This window comes from Argiope bruennichi, chromosome 2, assembly GCF_947563725.1.
Source record: "Argiope bruennichi chromosome 2, qqArgBrue1.1, whole genome shotgun sequence".
Taxonomy (NCBI): domain Eukaryota; kingdom Metazoa; phylum Arthropoda; class Arachnida; order Araneae; family Araneidae; genus Argiope; species Argiope bruennichi.
The window spans coordinates 5,536,846-5,555,557 of NC_079152.1; the positions used below are offsets into that span (position 1 = coordinate 5,536,846).

The 18,712-nt window shown below is 33.5% G+C and overlaps 1 protein-coding gene across 1 annotated transcript in view; it reads left to right on the plus strand.

Moving 5' to 3' along the window:
• Positions 1–288: 288 nt before the first annotated feature.
• LOC129957447 (neuropilin and tolloid-like protein 1) overlaps positions 289–18,712 on the plus strand; it is a 254,105-nt gene continuing 235,681 nt past the window's right edge. Inside the window, exon 1 of the mRNA XM_056069768.1 lies at positions 289–420. Coding sequence (XP_055925743.1) covers positions 390–420 — 31 coding nt within the window. The 5' untranslated portion in view covers positions 289–389. The remainder of the gene's footprint in view (positions 421–18,712) is intronic.

An 18,712-nucleotide genomic window follows, 5' to 3' on the forward strand; every position in this document is an offset into this window, starting at 1 on the left:
ATATCTGACTAATCAGATGAGGCATCACTTGAATTCCTGGGAATAATTGGAGCTGAAGTACACACACAAAAGTCAACTTTCTCAAAAGCGATATTACTTTTCAATGCGTTGGTCTTTGTTCCTCTCAATTCCTCGAATCGACCAAACGCTCTTCTGAATCGTCTGCCCCATTTCCGGGACGTCCCAACTTCTGTTTCCACAGGTGCCATCCGAACTTTTTCCTTTCCACCAGGTGTCGCTCTCCCATCTCCATCCTCCTCTCCAAGTTCCTTCAGTCGCTCAGAGGATACTCGGAGGTGAGGACCGGCTCTCTTGTGGATGTTCATCCTGCTGACCAGAGAAGGAGGGAATGCACGCCTGAGGGGGATCGGCCCTCGCTGCTGTTCCCGATGAGTCCGTCCGTACGGCTCCTCGTTCAAGGTAAGCACCTCTAGCATCGTCTAAGACACTCGTCACCAGGTCTCCAGGAGACTTGCTTACGTCACGGATTTTTGTGATTCTTTCGGAAGACACGAGTGTTACGTGAGCAGATGCTTGCATTTCGCTTAGATTATAATTGCTTGTATAAGGTTGTGAATATTATAAAATGATTATGCACTAACATTTCGGTTTACGTCAAATTTTTATTCATAATATTACGCCATGTGGTGCCTTGCGTCACGTATTTTTATGATTTTTTTCAGATGACGCCAATGTTTTTTGAAGGATGTTTGCATTTCATACGTTTGCTCGAAAAACCTTACTAAAAGAAATATGGACTATTTTTCAATTCATCACAGGAATTTTTTTCATAATATGATACTAGGAATTTTTGTGATTCTTTCGAAGGACACGAGTATTACGTGAGCAGATGCTTGCATTTGCTAGAATAAGGTTATGAATAAAAAAGGATTATAGACTAATATTTCGATAAAGTCTTTATTCATAATATTACGCCATGAGTTGACCGAGTGACTTGCATCACGGAATTTTATATTTTAAATGACGACAGTGTTATGTAAATGAATTGTTATAATTCATATGTTTGCTAGAATACAGTTATGGATATTAAAAGGAATATGAACTGATTTTTCACGTGAGAAATGTTTTCATAATATCGCATCCCAAATTTTAAATCATTCTTCGGAGGACACGAGTATTACGTGAACAGATGCTTACGTTTCTGGAATAAGGTTATAGATACAGGTAAATATAGATAAGGGTTTCTAGAATAAGGTTATGGATAATAATATCATTTTGTCACAGAGATTTTCGTGATTCGTTCGTAAGTTGCTAATATGTGCATCAACTTATACTAACATTCCAGATGTTCTCAGAGATAAAATTATGGATAATATAGCTACTAATGAACACACTAATAATAAAATAATATAGAAATTGGAATATAAAGTGACTTATAAGATAATATTTCATACTTCCGTAAGAATTAAGATTACAGATAATAAAGAAATTCTGCTAGCGCCACCGTTTTAATATGGAGTGGAGTCTCCAGCAGATATAAAAAAATATCTAATATTTTAAATAGAGAATTGGAACAAACATAAATTCTTTTATTATCTAAATCATAAAACATATCACATAAATATTAATATGAAAGAAAAACAAACTAGACATACTTTGTTTGTTTCTTTCTTTAATTTCAGCACATTTATTAATTTTCTAATTTAAATTAAGTCTTCGCTTGCTTTCCTTTTATGAAGCCTTTTATTTTAGGTCCAAGAGCTTTTCTTGTGACACTGTGGTTTTTATTTTTATTATTTGAAGATTTGTGAAACTATATTTGACCTTCGAAGTTATTAGAATAGATAGTTAACATCCTTGCATTTGTTGTTGTTTTTAAAGGCATTTTAAAAAAGATTTGTTTGTTGAAAATGCTCTTGAATATTCCATTTTTTTAGTTTGTTTTCCATATTGTTATTATATTTTAATTCTAGCCTTAAATCCATACAAAATTCTTTTTCATATTTTACCATTTTTTTCACATTTCGAAGGTGTTATTTTATTGGGAAAAAAAACCCCAAATAAGTTGCTGTGTTACATACACAAAATATCCATTTTAATCAAGGTAATTTAAAATTGGGCAGCTTCTAAACATTAGAGATTGACATATACTTTCAGATAGAAAAAATATTTAAATGAAGTATTGATTTATATTATTTAAATCACTGCATGTACAGTTGGAAACATTACGAAGTCAAAATTTTTATACAATCCACCGATACTAATAATCCCTTGCAATAAAACTGAATATCATTTTCATGAGATACAGCTGAAAAACAGCAAAGATTTGATCATTTTTAAATAGCTCTTTTTAGAAAGGTCCCTGTGAACTTTTCTTGTTTTGAACAACAGGTGTAACAAATTTCATGAAGTTAGACAAAACCTTAAGATTTATATAAACACCATACAAACAAATATTCATCTTGTTTACAATATAAGGAGAGAGAGACGTTTGCTAATCGGGGGACTCTAACAGAATTTAGATATTGTAATTTTTTCAGAGTACATTTTTTGACTCGAACATCATAAAATATCTCGATTTTACGTCATGTTTACGTCCTTTAAAGCTATGGAAATACTATATGACTCTCTAACAGTTTAGAAGATCGCTGTTGGTCCAAAGCTAAAATGCACATTTCTACATTTTGTTAGTTTTGAAATACTGAAAATAAATTTCGCTTATTTATCAGTTTCTGATCTCTACATATGACAAAATGCGAACCCCATTCGTTCCTGACATTTGCCTCAGCTGATGACCGTTAAAGACCTTTTTTGGATTATACTCTAATTTTTTGCAACACACATCGCAAGGTCTCCAGAAAGCTTAGGTCAATGAATTTCCTGATTTTTTTTCAGAAGACAATGGTTTTACGTGAGCAGCTACTTGCATTCCGCGCATTTGTAAGCGTAGAATTATAGATATTTCCAAGGTTTTAGATTAATTTTTCATATCATTCCGTCACACTACCACAAGGAAGGTTTTTTGTGAATACTTTGCGGTATTTAATTAAATGTTTAAGTTTCATCAATTAGAAATTATGCTTCTATGAAAAAACATTATTTGATTTTACTACTGATTTGAATGAGAACCATAGAAATAATTTAATTTAATTGCCTCGCATTATCCACAAGAGTGCTTTATTTAGTTTGATTTCATTCTTTAAAAATTAATAGAAGAGAGAAGAATTTTTATTGACTTTTGAAAATAGTTCGTAACTGAAAGTTAATCGATACAGGCCTCCTCAAATAATTTATATTAGTTTTTTTCCTTTAAACTGTGTTTTTTTTCAGATAAAAATGTTTTTGAAATGTTTCAAAATCATTGATTTATGAAAAAATTACATAAAATTTATATTATGGATTTCTGTTATTTATTAAAATAAACTTGAGCATCTCAAACTCTTTTTTAAGTAGGTAAAATTTCATTTCAGTTGAGAAAACCGGAAATTACTTGTATTTATTCATATTCATTCACTGATTTCCAGAAAATCAACCTTTACATGGAATTACAAAATAATATTCAGTATGAGATTTAAGAATAGTTTAGCATTGGTTATATTATGATTTCGATTTAAAAAATGAAAGCACTGAAACGATTTTATGTCTTAAATTATATAATAATATTTTATTAGCTATGGGGACAAAAATGTCTTTAAAAAGCCCAGGAAGGTAGATAATACTTGAAAAAAAGTTTGGTGTCGGAAAATAATTTTTTAATAATTAGTTTATGCGCAGATTCTATTCTATTATAGGCAAAGAATTTTCTATTTCCTCTTTAAAAGTTGATTGAAGCGTAGAAATATTTTTTTTGGAACGGAGGCAGATGACACTTTTTCTTCTTACTACGCAGTAGTCGCATGTAGCGGATAATAATTCGGAATACATTTACAAAGAGATTATTATTGTCGACGTAATAAAAAATAAATGCGGAATGTAATTTTTGAAATAATCAATTATTTAAAAAAATTATAAATTCAAATTTCTCTGAAGATTCCAAAACCACTTTCGAGATTTCGCATGTTATTCTTTCTTTGAGTGTTGCGGGAGAACACTTCATTTTAAATAAAATGTTTTGACAAATTCAGCCCACCTTTTATAAGAAAAAAAAATATATTCACCTCCGAAAAGTTTAGAGAAACTAGTGAGCAAATAAATCGGCAAAAATCAACTGCTGCGCTCCCATCGCACTTCCCGTTACAGTTTGTTTGTTCTAGCGATTAGTGTTTTGTCTTTTTAATTTACCGAATTCATTCCAGTGGACTCTCATTCTAAAAAAATTCCTTCTTCGAACTTTCTATAAAAAACGTTGTACGTATTACTTTCCCACCAAACAATTCAACAATTCACTGTGAAATGAATATACACCAAATATAATGGATGGTAACGTTTCTGTATGAAATAATACCACATTGATGAAAGGAATTCTCTGCTAGGTTTAACCATTTCTCGAAAGTCTTCCCACTTATAGAAAAGGATTCTTCATTTCAGGAGTTTTTTGTTCTTTGCATACTCATTTCAGACAGCACATTTTAAGCGAAATTCGAATCAGGTGATGAGATTTCATTTTGTTCTTTTCACTCACTTGATTCAAAATACGATCATTGGATCTATCATTTTGATACAAAGATCACTTATCTAGCTTACTGTATCACTGAATGATCCCGTTTTACATGCATTCGAGTAGACAGATGGACAACCAGCCCTTTGATCTGAAATGTGATTCTGATCTACCATTTTGGCGATAAAATGATATCCAAAATGACATTCATCTCACCCGTTACGCTTTTGAGTTACTTTGCTCACAGGAAAACTGAATCCCATTCGAGATTTGACAAATAAGTAAAATTGTGGCGAAGGAAAACTCAATCCAATTTCAAATTTCAAACTCATTTCACTGGTATGTGCATAAAAACAAGTATTCAATACAGACAATTTGAAAAATATTTTATAATTGGATTTAAAGCTATGTACTGAATTCCATTCAACTGGCATGTTTCATTTTTACTTAACGCTTTCGCATGCAAATAAAGCCCCTGCAGAATGTAAAAGAAACAATTCGGATACAGCTTGAATCCCGCCCTCCCTTGCTTTGAATTCTGACTGAAAGATTAGTATTCATCAGCACATGTATGCATGGACAGCTCGCTTTTCCAATATCTGATTTGGTTCCAAATTTGACACACATCTGCCATTTTGGAGTAAAAAGTGCAAGTCTGTGATATTAACTCTTTGCACAGTTGAGAAAAAGGCTGATGCACAATCATAACGCGCAAATGATGTCTTTGTTACTTGAGTTCACACACTCAGGAATGCGAGAGTGAGATTCTTCTAAAATTTAGGGTCCATTCTCGTTTAGACTGGACCATAAAATAATACGAATACAAATGCTTTGTATAAATTATGTAACAATATTTTTTAGTAAAATTAAATTATTTAATAAAATTATAAATTTTAATAAATTACAAATTATTATTCATTATAAAAAATTTAAAAAATATTTTTTATTAAAAAGTATTTCGATTAAGAAATCTCTTTGCTTAAATTAAAAATGATTCTTAGTATTTTAGTCAAAATAAAAATATTAAAAAAAAAAAACTACTGCTTCTTTTAGTAAGTAGTTAAAAGGAATTGGTAAGACTTTTTCTGAAAATCATGTCTTCATTCTTTCAGTATTTCAACTCCAAACTCAGACAGCACTTGATCTGTCACAGTTAACCAAATTCGTTTCATTTTTTTGGTATTCGGTTACAGTTATAAGTCAGTAAATAAGCTCTTTTACATTGGGACAAAATATAAATATTACCACATGATGCTGTAAAGTAATAGTAATTAATAATACAAATAAAAATAGTTATTTTCTCGGATGCGAAGTACAGAGAAAGTACTGTCATCGTCAAAAACAAAGTATTGTAATCGTCGCGATTTTAACGAATCTCCAATATCGAATTTGAAACCTTCCTGAATGAGACATTCCATTTAGATCTAGACTGGCGAAATTTTGTACGCGATCTTTAAACCACATTTGTAGATTTCTCAAAAATTTTGAGCAAAATCCGTTCAGAGGAAGTCTGTCCGGCTGTTCAAATATGAGCCAACACGATAACTACAAAATGGACAGAGCTCAATGGTTAAAATTTGGCGCATGCATTTAAAATCCATAGAATATAAACGAACCCAATTTTGAGCCAAATCCAACTTGGAGTGGATCGTCTGTTGGTCTGCACTTTTAGAAGTATGCAAATGCAATAACGCACAGTAACTCAATATTTCAAATTGATACGGGATTTTTCTATTAAAGTATCCACTCTGTGTCACATTTTAGTTTCAAACAGTCTGAAAAAATGCATATTTGGTTTTCTGACACTTCCCTAAGAACTGCGTGCCAGAGATCAGTTACCTAGAAACTCGCAAAGGACTATACGGGAGATTCAATAAAAAATACTGAATTCATGCCAAAGGTTAATATTTAGTTACACCCATGCCAATCTTGTACGCCAGCGCAACGCAAGGTTTTCTCTGGGATAGCGCAACTGCCAGAGAGAACGTTTTGGGGAGATCACTGCACCAGGTAGTTTTCCAGCATGCGAAACATTCTGCGAATCTCCTCATCTCAGACTTCCTGGAGTCTTAAAAATACGTTATTGGAATAATGTCTGCACATCTGTCACAATAACCCACAAACGCTTTCAGCTAGACAAAAGAATTGGGGTCTTTGCACCAGATTTGTAGTTAAAATTTTGAACGAAATCCATCTATCGGAAATGCCCCTCTGGCTCCAAGCACGTTTATTAAAAAAGCGCAAGGAACCGGGGCGCCATTTTAACATTTAAAGTTCAGATCTGCATTAAATTTTGAGTCAAATCCGTCGAGGAGGTTAAGAGGCTTACATTCGCTTTTAAAAACACAGGCAAATAAACTTTGATGTGCCCTCTTTTGGTTAGAATGATAGTTTCGTGTCAAATTTTAGTTTCAATTGTTGAACAAAAAAGGAATCCTCAATGTATACCTTATTTTCTTCCCTAGACTACTCAGAACAAAACGCTCATGTGTAGAAAAATAAAAATCGGAGAACTTGTATTGCTCTAAGTCCACATTTTTTTCTGCTGATAGGATTTGGAGATATCCTTCATTTCTTAGAAGTAAACGAAAAAGCTTCACGGAGGCCAATCCTTTCGGTTTCATTGATATTTTTAATGCATTTTTAACAGAATTTTAATTGGGTCGTTTCTGACTGTTTGCGGAGATTCAATTTTGTAATCTATATGTGATCTTATGTTATGTATTTTCCATTTATTGTTTCCGATAGCTATAAATATTTTTAGATATCAGTTAATCTATTCAAAATAATTAAATATTGATTTTGTTAGAATGTATAATGACTGACCATTTGATCAAGAGCTTTCAAAGTCAGGATATGTATGCTTTCATGATGAATAAATGCGCATCTGAGTGATATTCAAAAAAAAAAAAATGCATTGAAAATTATGCATTTTGGCGTTTTTCCGCGATAGCTTTTGAAAATAATGCTGAACAAATCTGTTGTACCATTTCATAATTTAAAAATTCTCTGTATTGCAATTCCAACTGCATGCAATTTCTGTATTTTCCTCTCCAACGACTGAGTTCTAGACTTATTACAATGCCATTGAAGGACTAAATGTCTTGCTTCTAAGTCGTTGCATTTTCGAGTAATCCCTTTCACAATTAGACGAGTTGCTACATGACAATTTATTAAAAGTGTGTGTTTTTCGAAATTTGATAAAGATCTACAATGCGAAAATATTGGATGATAGAAACAGAGCGGCGGAATCGGCTGGTGAGTCCTAAGGGCCATCACCGGCCACGGTACAACATTTCCCGTGGGAAGCATAACCTGTCATTGGTAGGGAGAAACTGGGCCGACACCATTTCTGTTCCTACCTGGGCGGCGAGAAACAAAACCATCATAAACAAACCCCGAACAAACTCATCCCTTATATCAGAAGCGCCCCAAGGGAAAATGAATGGATGGACAAATAAACAGACTTTTCATGGATTTTCACCAACGTTTAATAAAATTTGTAAATCTGGGGAAAAGTGCATGCATTAAATTTCCTGCAGACTGCTCGTTGTGTGTTAGAGTTATCTTGTAAACAGACAGACATAATACCGCATAGGCATTTTCGAAATCAGGAAAGTTTGCAAGATATATTTATTAAATTAAGAAAGATATCAAGATATATTTATATCTCTGTGTCAGTTTTTTTATGATTACATAATTTCTGTTTAGATATGCTCTGCACGACTGAGTGAGCCAGTTAAGTTATTCTACAGGCAGAATATCGAACCTATATGAACTGATAAACTGGTGAAATTCGAGCGCATAAAAGGCCGATTGCCAGCAATTTCTATAAAATATCTTGCATTTATTGATGAATTGGTGAAAAGTTTTCAGATTTTCAGGAGGCGTCAAACATTTGGCATAAAACATTGCTACAATGCGGAAACGTGTATGCTGAAAATAAAATTAATTCAAAACATTTAAACAATTAATACAAATGAATGTCTTTGCAATATTTCAAAAATGAATGCTTATTAAATTATTTACAAAAGTCGCAAAAATGAACAGAAGTTAAATGATTCCCAAACGTCTTAAAAATTAATACAAATATAAATATTTTGATATTTTTCAAACTTTAATACATATTGAATGATTCCTAAAACTTCTAAAAACAAATACAAACTCCATTATTTCCAAACCTTTCATAATCAATAGAAACTGAATTATTCCCAAATCTTCTATTAATCGTAAAAAAAAAAAAAAATCAACTCTATTGTTCAAAACGTTTCAAAAATAAATACCCATTAAATTATTCTCAAAAGTTCCAAAAATTATTACTATTTAATTATTATTTCTAAAACTTGTGTTCCCACCTGAAAATTGAAAATCTCCACTTTCAATAGATCCTTAACGAATAATAGATTCAAATTTCACAGATTATTGACAGATTAGGCAAAAATAATTATTATAACGAGGGAACATTGGTTCTAGCCATTGAATAGCAAAGAATGGGAGGGAGCAGAATGCGACCTCAAAAGAACGCGAGAGTTGAATGTGTTCTACGAATAATTCCTCTATATAAAATGTTAAATGACGTACGCAGAAGTCGCTGTTATTACACATTGCTGAATGGCAGCAGTTAAATGTAAACAAATTACTGTACGAACATTTCAGACTGCTTCACTGAACGTTGTTATAGCTGCTTTTGATTCAACATCTCTCTAATTAATGACTTATATCATTAGAAATGACTTACCTAGAGTATTTCTAATAAAATTCAATATAAGACAAATTAAGAAATAGGCATCAAAGTTGAATCGCACGGGAAATAGACAATCGTTTCCAGATATGTAATCGTTAGAATTTACATATGGAAATGGATAACTATATCGTCAAACACTGTTATCTCACAAAACTGGTTTTTATATCCCCCTAAAATTAAAAAAAAAATTCCTCATTAATAGTATCAATTCCATTTCTGTACCCTGTTTCTTTTTTATTCTCAGTGAATTTTCAAAACGTAATAAACAGTATTATGAAATTCAAACTCATTCTTCAAAGCATTCAGTCGCGTACTTTTGCCAATGTAACAATTAAAGGAAAAAAAAAAAAAAAGCCATCTTTGGACATTTATTCCGAAGAAGGATTTTCACTTCCACTCGTATTTCGTAATAGATGCGCCTTATAATTTTCATGCTTTATAATTTGTTTTGACTTATTCAAATAAATGAATGTTTTTCGGTCTTATTGAATTTACAAGGTGAAATTAAAAAAATATATACATTCCACATTCATATTTAACAGCCGCAAAACTTAATAATCTGGGTGAAGAAGCTGGTTGCCACAGGCAGCTAGTCCTACAATGATTTTTGTTGTGAATCTGTGGAAATGTGTGTTCCCAACACCGAAAGGTTGAAAGACCGATTTCAACAAAAGCGAATAACGTAGCAGTGCCGTAATATCGAGTCAAAGACGTGGTGTGTTTTCTACTCCGACCTTAAGAGTTCGTTCTCATTGAAGTCGAGCCGAGTTGTGAGTTTCTTCTTCGCAGCCGATTTTTTTCCCCTCTTCGTTCTAAACTTAGCCCCCGCCCCGTTTCTTTCCACTTTGATCTACCCATACACAAGTCAGTCCCCACTTCATCACAATAAACTTCTCCTGAGGAATCGCATCTGCATGGAGAGAAAAGAAATTTATAATACGAGTGAGATCCCGTGATTTTTTTGATGCAGTCAATTGTTTTCATTTACAACGGCGACTTTCAAATGGAGAGGTTATTCGAAACTCCACTCGTTGAACGAAGGAAGTGGATTAAATCGCAGATATTTTCAATGTTTTTAAATTTTGTTCGTAAATAATGTACCCATCAAAATATGTCCACCCCCTCTACCTTCGTATAAAATTGTGGATTCGAGGGGGTCTCAGACGAGAGATAAAATACATCAAAATCTCGACAGTGAAATTTTTGACAATTAAGATATTTTTTATTTATATTTCGGACACGAAAAAGTGAAAAGATATGCGCCATCATAAAAGATTTTTTTTTTCAATTGAGAATCGATGAATCCTTAATCAATTATCTATAGATATAAAATAAAACATTTATATTTTAAAAATAGATTAAAAGTCTTAAAAACGAGTCCCTCTATCCTAACCTTTGCATTGATATCAATAAAATTCGAAACTATGTCCCTTATAGTCTCATCGTCGATTACTGCCTTCTTCCCAAAACTCCAAATTATCAAATCAAGGAAAATCTCAAAAATATTACTTTCTGATATATTCTCTGCAGAAAACATCTCCAGCACTTCCATTTCAAGATATATCGCAAAATAAGACGTTGATGCAGCATCCAGGTTTGATAATCAGAATGATTTCGTACAATTTATTTGCCAGTTGATTTCTCAACTTTAAGTATATAACAAATTAATCAGATTCCTCACTATTTATTGTGCAAATATAATATAAAATATTACTTTCATTGTGTTTGATAAAATGTAATTCGTCAAAATGAGCCGGCTTTGCTAATTAATATGTTAAACGAACAGCTGTAGGCCAAAGTCGGTTAGATTTTTATTAATTAATATTCTGCAAATGAAACTGCTGTATTGGTACGACATTTAAATATTACGACATATTCCTGAAAAGTAGTAATCATAATTTAAATAACTTTTGTTACATTTTCCGTGTACGAAGTATAGAGAAAATATTGCTAACCCCAAAAAATCGGAACTCGAGATTTTGATGTGTCAGACTTCCCCGAGTTGGAAACACACGTTGACCTTCTGTTATCGCACTTCATATTCTGTAGCAAGGGCGCTTTCAAGACGGCTGAAGTTTAGCGCAGGGACTGAACGCTGAATCTGTAGATTTCTAATAAATTTTGAATGAAATCCATCCAGAGGAGTTCGAGTATCGGTTGACGCAGAGAGATAAATAGATAAGATTCGGTACACAGATTTTGCATCTATAATGTAGATATCTAATAAATTTTGAGCCAAATCCAACAAAGGCCTGTGCATTTAGAAATATGTAAAAACAATAACTCGAGAGAATCAATGGCACAAATATATCAAATTTAGTATGTGATTTTGAGAGTACAAGGTATGTTGTGTGTCAAATTTGTATTTCAATCGGTGTTGGAAAAATACGTTTAGAGCAGAAATTCGATTTTCTTACGCTGTTAACAGCATGCCTGGGATTAATCTCCAAGGAGAACACGACAGATTCCGTAAAAATGCTAAATTCATGCCAAAGGTTAATATTTTGTAACTATTGCACGCCAATGTTATGCAAGGCCTTCTCGGGGACAGCAGCTTTATTAGAGAGTATGCCAGAAAGATTTGGAGGGGCCACTCCATTTGGTTAATTATTATATGTTATTGATGTGGATGAATGTAACGAAAATTTCGTTGTCAACGGTTTCTCGTGTATGGACTTTATTTCATTCATTTTTAAGAAAAGTAAGGCTGGCTCAAGTTGCAAACATGTCTTATATGTATTTTTAAATAGTAGTATGATTGGAAATATAATTTCCTAGGAACTGGGAAAGAACAGATTAAAAAGTATTAAAAATGTATCATTTTGTCAAAAATATACTTATATTCATATTTTTAATTAAAAATAACGGAATTTATCATTTTTAGATTGATTATGATATTTTTGTAGCAGGAATCGTATAAAGTTTATCTCATTTTTAAAACTGATAACGTTACTTTGCGCAGTGTTCTGTAATTGCCCAGTTTTAAGCCCCAGTTTTGTTATGTGTGTCCGCTATTGGAGACAGTATGGACGTGTTGGATGCAAAAATAGCAGGAAAAATTATGTATATATCTGACTAATAAATATTACAATGTTACATTATATTGTGCCACTACATTTCAGTTTTTGGGACCAAAAATTCACCTTCCAGTTTGAACGGTTGTTGAAGAAAATGTTATAAGAGATTTTCATTACAATTGACATTTTGGACATTCTTTAACTGTTGTGTTTGAGTGTAAAAATTCGCACTATCAAATAATATAGCGCATCATTTGTGATACATGTACCGGAGGCTGAAAAATTCTGGCCTCATTGGTTCTTATTTTGTTTTATGCTCATTCATGAACAGACATAGACAATTCTGTTATTATGTTTTTCGAATTCAGGGAGGGTTGAAACATGCGCATTCATCAAACTCTCGAGATCGAATTTTTTGTAGAAGTACGCCTGAAGAGAAGATTCTAGTACGCCTGAGAGGAGAGGATTTTCGGTTATTTTGAGCCCGCTTCTACTCGAAACTAATTGCTAGAAAAATAGCAAAAATTTGAACTTTAATTTTTTCCCTTTTATTTGGAAGAATGTACGATGTACTTTGTTTGTAAACATTCATTTAACTTGATTAAATTACATTTGTTAAGATGGATTTTTGCAATCGGTTTCTCTTTCGCTTTTTCACATGACAATTTCTCACACGCTATGAAATTCCTAACAGATTTGTGTTTTCGATGACGGTACATTATTATCATCTTTCCAGTAATTTATTTTTAGCTCATAAATTTATTTGAGTTAAATTTTGATTTTATACGAATGGCACTATTTAATATGAAATGTGAGCAAACAATTGATTTTCAGATTTCATGATATTTAAAAGAACGAATTGGAAATCAATGACTTAAAAGTAAAAATTAAATAATTAAAATAAAATTTCTATTTTTATAGCACTGAAAAAGACGTGATCTTGATGCTACTGTTTTTGTTTGATGTTTGAGCAAGTTTACAGGAGTATTATAATCATTAAACGTCAATCATTCCGTGCACCAAATTTCCTGGAGATTCAAAAAGACTTGTTTGGAATTACATTTTTTCATCCCTGAAGATAATGATTCAAAAACTAAGAAAAGTAGAAAGAAGAATTAATAATATGTGCTTGTCATACTAAGATTGTTCATTTCTAGAAAGCTTTGTACGAAACACATATGTCTGTTCATTTACCCCTTAGAACTCTGAAAAGTAATTCGATTCATAATTATTCACTTAATGTAAGGGTTTGTTTATGGCTTCATATATATATATATATATATATATATATATATATATATATATATATATATATATATATATATATATATATATATATATATATATATATATATATATATATATATATATTTTTTAAAGTTGGATTTCCCTGAAAAATGAATCTACGTCTTTTTACCATTCTGTAAGCATTTTTAACAATCAAAATTGAAAAATAAATAACAATTCGAGTGCAGAGAGTTAGATGTATGCGAACACAATAATTTAAAAAGTGCAACGCTGTAGATAGTAAAAAATTGACATATAATTTTAATTGAAGAATTAAGAATTGTCAATATATAACAGAATTTCGACCAAACGTTGTCTGCTAAGAGAGATGGAGATAATAAATTTAGCAATGCTAATTAGTTTTGCTTTTGTGAATGGAGCGAAATGAATTCTGCATATTGTGATTTTGGTTTCAATCGCGAGTTTATTCTAGTTAAATTTTAATTTTTCAAGTCGAGTTATTGACTTAAATTCCAAGGTAATAATCTGAACCTGACGACAAATTCTTTTCTGTTTTATTTTCCAATGAAGTTTTCTAACTTTTTTAAAATTTAAAATCTCCCGAACTTTCTCACATACTCAAGTTTTTATACCGGAGAGCACTTCATGTGGCGCACAACAGATAATAAATGTATTTATCTTTAGAGTGAATTGAGCGGTTTCATTAAATCTGTGGTGCGATTCGTGGCAAGTTTTTATACCGGAGAGCACTTCATGTGGCGCACAACAGATAATAAATGTATTTATCTTTAGAGTGAATTGAGCGGTTTCATTAAATCTGTGGTGCGATTCGTGGCAAGTTTTTATACCGGAGAGCACTTCATGTGGCGCACAACAGATAATAAATGTATTTATCTTTAGAGTGAATTGAGCGGTTTCATTAAATCTGTGGTGCGATTCGTGGCAAGTTTTTATACCGGAGAGCACTTCATGTGGCGCACAACAGATAATAAATGTATTTATCTTTAGAGTGAATTGAGCGGTTTCATTAAATCTGTGGTGCGATTCGTGGCAAGTTTTTATACCGGAGAGCACTTCATGTGGCGCACAACAGATAATAAATGTATTTATCTTTAGAGTGAATTGAGCGGTTTCATTAAATCTGTGGTGCGATTCGTGGCAAGTTTTTATACCGGAGAGCACTTCATGTGGCGCACAACAGATAATAAATGTATTTATCTTTAGAGTGAATTGAGCGGTTTCATTAAATCTGTGGTGCGATTCGTGGCAAGTTTTTATACCAGAGAGCACTTCATGTGGCGCACAACAGATAATAAATGTATTTATCTTTAGAGTGAATTGAGCGGTTTCATTAAATCTGTGGTGCGATTCGTGGCAAGTTTTTATACCGGAGAGCACTTCATGTGGCGCACAACAGATAATAAATGTATTTATCTTTAGAGTGAATTGAGCGGTTTCATTAAATCTGTGGTGCGATTCGTGGCAAGTTTTTATACCGGAGAGCACTTCATGTGGCGCACAACAGATAATAAATGTATTTATCTTTAGAGTGAATTGAGCGGTTTCATTAAATCTGTGGTGCGATTCGTGGCAAGTTTTTATACCGGAGAGCACTTCATGTGGCGCACAACAGATAATAAATGTATTTATCTTTAGAGTGAATTGAGCGGTTTCATTAAATCTGTGGTGCGATTCGTGGCAAGTTTTTATACCGGAGAGCACTTCATGTGGCGCACAACAGATAATAAATGTATTTATCTTTAGAGTGAATTGAGCGGTTTCATTAAATCTGTGGTGCGATTCGTGGCAAGTTTTTATACCGGAGAGCACTTCATGTGGCGCACAACAGATAATAAATGTATTTATCTTTAGAGTGAATTGAGCGGTTTCATTAAATCTGTGGTGCGATTCGTGGCAAGTTTTTATACCGGAGAGCACTTCATGTGGCGCACAACAGATAATAAATGTATTTATCTTTAGAGTGAATTGAGCGGTTTCATTAAATCTGTGGTGCGATTCGTGGCAAGTTTTTATACCGGAGAGCACTTCATGTGGCGCACAACAGATAATAAATGTATTTATCTTTAGAGTGAATTGAGCGGTTTCATTAAATCTGTGGTGCGATTCGTGGCAAGTTTTTATACCGGAGAGCACTTCATGTGGCGCACAACAGATAATAAATGTATTTATCTTTAGAGTGAATTGAGCGGTTTCATTAAATCTGTGGTGCGATTCGTGGCAAGTTTTTATACGGAGAGCACTTCATGTGGCGCACAACAGATAATAAATGTATTTATCTTTAGAGTGAATTGAGCGGTTTCATTAAATCTGTGGTGCGATTCGTGGCAAGTTTTTATACCGGAGAGCACTTCATGTGGCGCACAACAGATAATAAATGTATTTATCTTTAGAGTGAATTGAGCGGTTTCATTAAATCTGTGGTGCGATTCGTGGCAAGTTTTTATACCGGAGAGCACTTCATGTGGCGCACAACAGATAATAAATGTATTTATCTTTAGAGTGAATTGAGCGGTTTCATTAAATCTGTGGTGCGATTCGTGGCAAGTTTTTATACCGGAGAGCACTTCATGTGGCGCACAACAGATAATAAATGTATTTATCTTTAGAGTGAATTGAGCGGTTTCATTAAATCTGTGGTGCGATTCGTGGCAAGTTTTTATACCGGAGAGCACTTCATGTGGCGCACAACAGATAATAAATGTATTTATCTTTAGAGTGAATTGAGCGGTTTCATTAAATCTGTGGTGCGATTCGTGGCAAGTTTTTATACCGGAGAGCACTTCATGTGGCGCACAACAGATAATAAATGTATTTATCTTTAGAGTGAATTGAGCGGTTTCATTAAATCTGTGGTGCGATTCGTGGCAAGTTTTTATACCGGAGAGCACTTCATGTGGCGCACAACAGATAATAAATGTATTTATCTTTAGAGTGAATTGAGCGGTTTCATTAAATCTGTGGTGCGATTCGTGGCAAGTTTTTATACCGGAGAGCACTTCATGTGGCGCACAACAGATAATAAATGTATTTATCTTTAGAGTGAATTGAGCGGTTTCATTAAATCTGTGGTGCGATTCGTGGCAAGTTTTTATACCGGAGAGCACTTCATGTGGCGCACAACAGATAATAAATGTATTTATCTTTAGAGTGAATTGAGCGGTTTCATTAAATCTGTGGTGCGATTCGTGGCAAGTTTTTATACCGGAGAGCACTTCATGTGGCGCACAACAGATAATAAATGTATTTATCTTTAGAGTGAATTGAGCGGTTTCATTAAATCTGTGGTGCGATTCGTGGCAAGTTTTTATACCGGAGAGCACTTCATGTGGCGCACAACAGATAATAAATGTATTTATCTTTAGAGTGAATTGAGCGGTTTCATTAAATCTGTGGTGCGATTCGTGGCAAGTTTTTATACCGGAGAGCACTTCATGTGGCGCACAACAGATAATAAATGTATTTATCTTTAGAGTGAATTGAGCGGTTTCATTAAATCTGTGGTGCGATTCGTGGCAAGTTTTTATACCGGAGAGCACTTCATGTGGCGCACAACAGATAATAAATGTATTTATCTTTAGAGTGAATTGAGCGGTTTCATTAAATCTGTGGTGCGATTCGTGGCAAGTTTTTATACCGGAGAGCACTTCATGTGGCGCACAACAGATAATAAATGTATTTATCTTTAGAGTGAATTGAGCGGTTTCATTAAATCTGTGGTGCGATTCGTGGCAAGTTTTTATACCGGAGAGCACTTCATGTGGCGCACAACAGATAATAAATGTATTTATCTTTAGAGTGAATTGAGCGGTTTCATTAAATCTGTGGTGCGATTCGTGGCAAGTTTTTATACCGGAGAGCACTTCATGTGGCGCACAACAGATAATAAATGTATTTATCTTTAGAGTGAATTGAGCGGTTTCATTAAATCTGTGGTGCGATTCGTGGCAAGTTTTTATACCGGAGAGCACTTCATGTGGCGCACAACAGATAATAAATGTATTTATCTTTAGAGTGAATTGAGCGGTTTCATTAAATCTGTGGTGCGATTCGTGGCAAGTTTTTATACCGGAGAGCACTTCATGTGGCGCACAACAGATAATAAATGTATTTATCTTTAGAGTGAATTGAGCGGTTTCATTAAATCTGTGGTGCGATTCGTGGCAAGTTTTTATACCGGAGAGCACTTCATGTGGCGCACAACAGATAATAAATGTATTTATCTTTAGAGTGAATTGAGCGGTTTCATTAAATCTGTGGTGCGATTCGTGGCAAGTTTTTATACCGGAGAGCACTTCATGTGGCGCACAACAGATAATAAATGTATTTATCTTTAGAGTGAATTGAGCGGTTTCATTAAATCTGTGGTGCGATTCGTGGCAAGTTTTTATACCGGAGAGCACTTCATGTGGCGCACAACAGATAATAAATGTATTTATCTTTAGAGTGAATTGAGCGGTTTCATTAAATCTGTGGTGCGATTCGTGGCAAGTTTTTATACCGGAGAGCACTTCATGTGGCGCACAACAGATAATAAATGTATTTATCTTTAGAGTGAATTGAGCGGTTTCATTAAATCTGTGGTGCGATTCGTGGCAAGTTTTTATACCGGAGAGCACTTCATGTGGCGCACAACAGATAATAAATGTATTTATCTTTAGAGTGAATTGAGCGGTTTCATTAAATCTGTGGTGCGATTCGTGGCAAGTTTTTATACCGGAGAGCACTTCATGTGGCGCACAACAGATAATAAATGTATTTATCTTTAGAGTGAATTGAGCGGTTTCATTAAATCTGTGGTGCGATTCGTGGCAAGTTTTTATACCGGAGAGCACTTCATGTGGCGCACAACAGATAATAAATGTATTTATCTTTAGAGTGAATTGAGCGGTTTCATTAAATCTGTGGTGCGATTCGTGGCAAGTTTTTATACCGGAGAGCACTTCATGTGGCGCACAACAGATAATAAATGTATTTATCTTTAGAGTGAATTGAGCGGTTTCATTAAATCTGTGGTGCGATTCGTGGCAAGTTTTTATACCGGAGAGCACTTCATGTGGCGCACAACAGATAATAAATGTATTTATCTTTAGAGTGAATTGAGCGGTTTCATTAAATCTGTGGTGC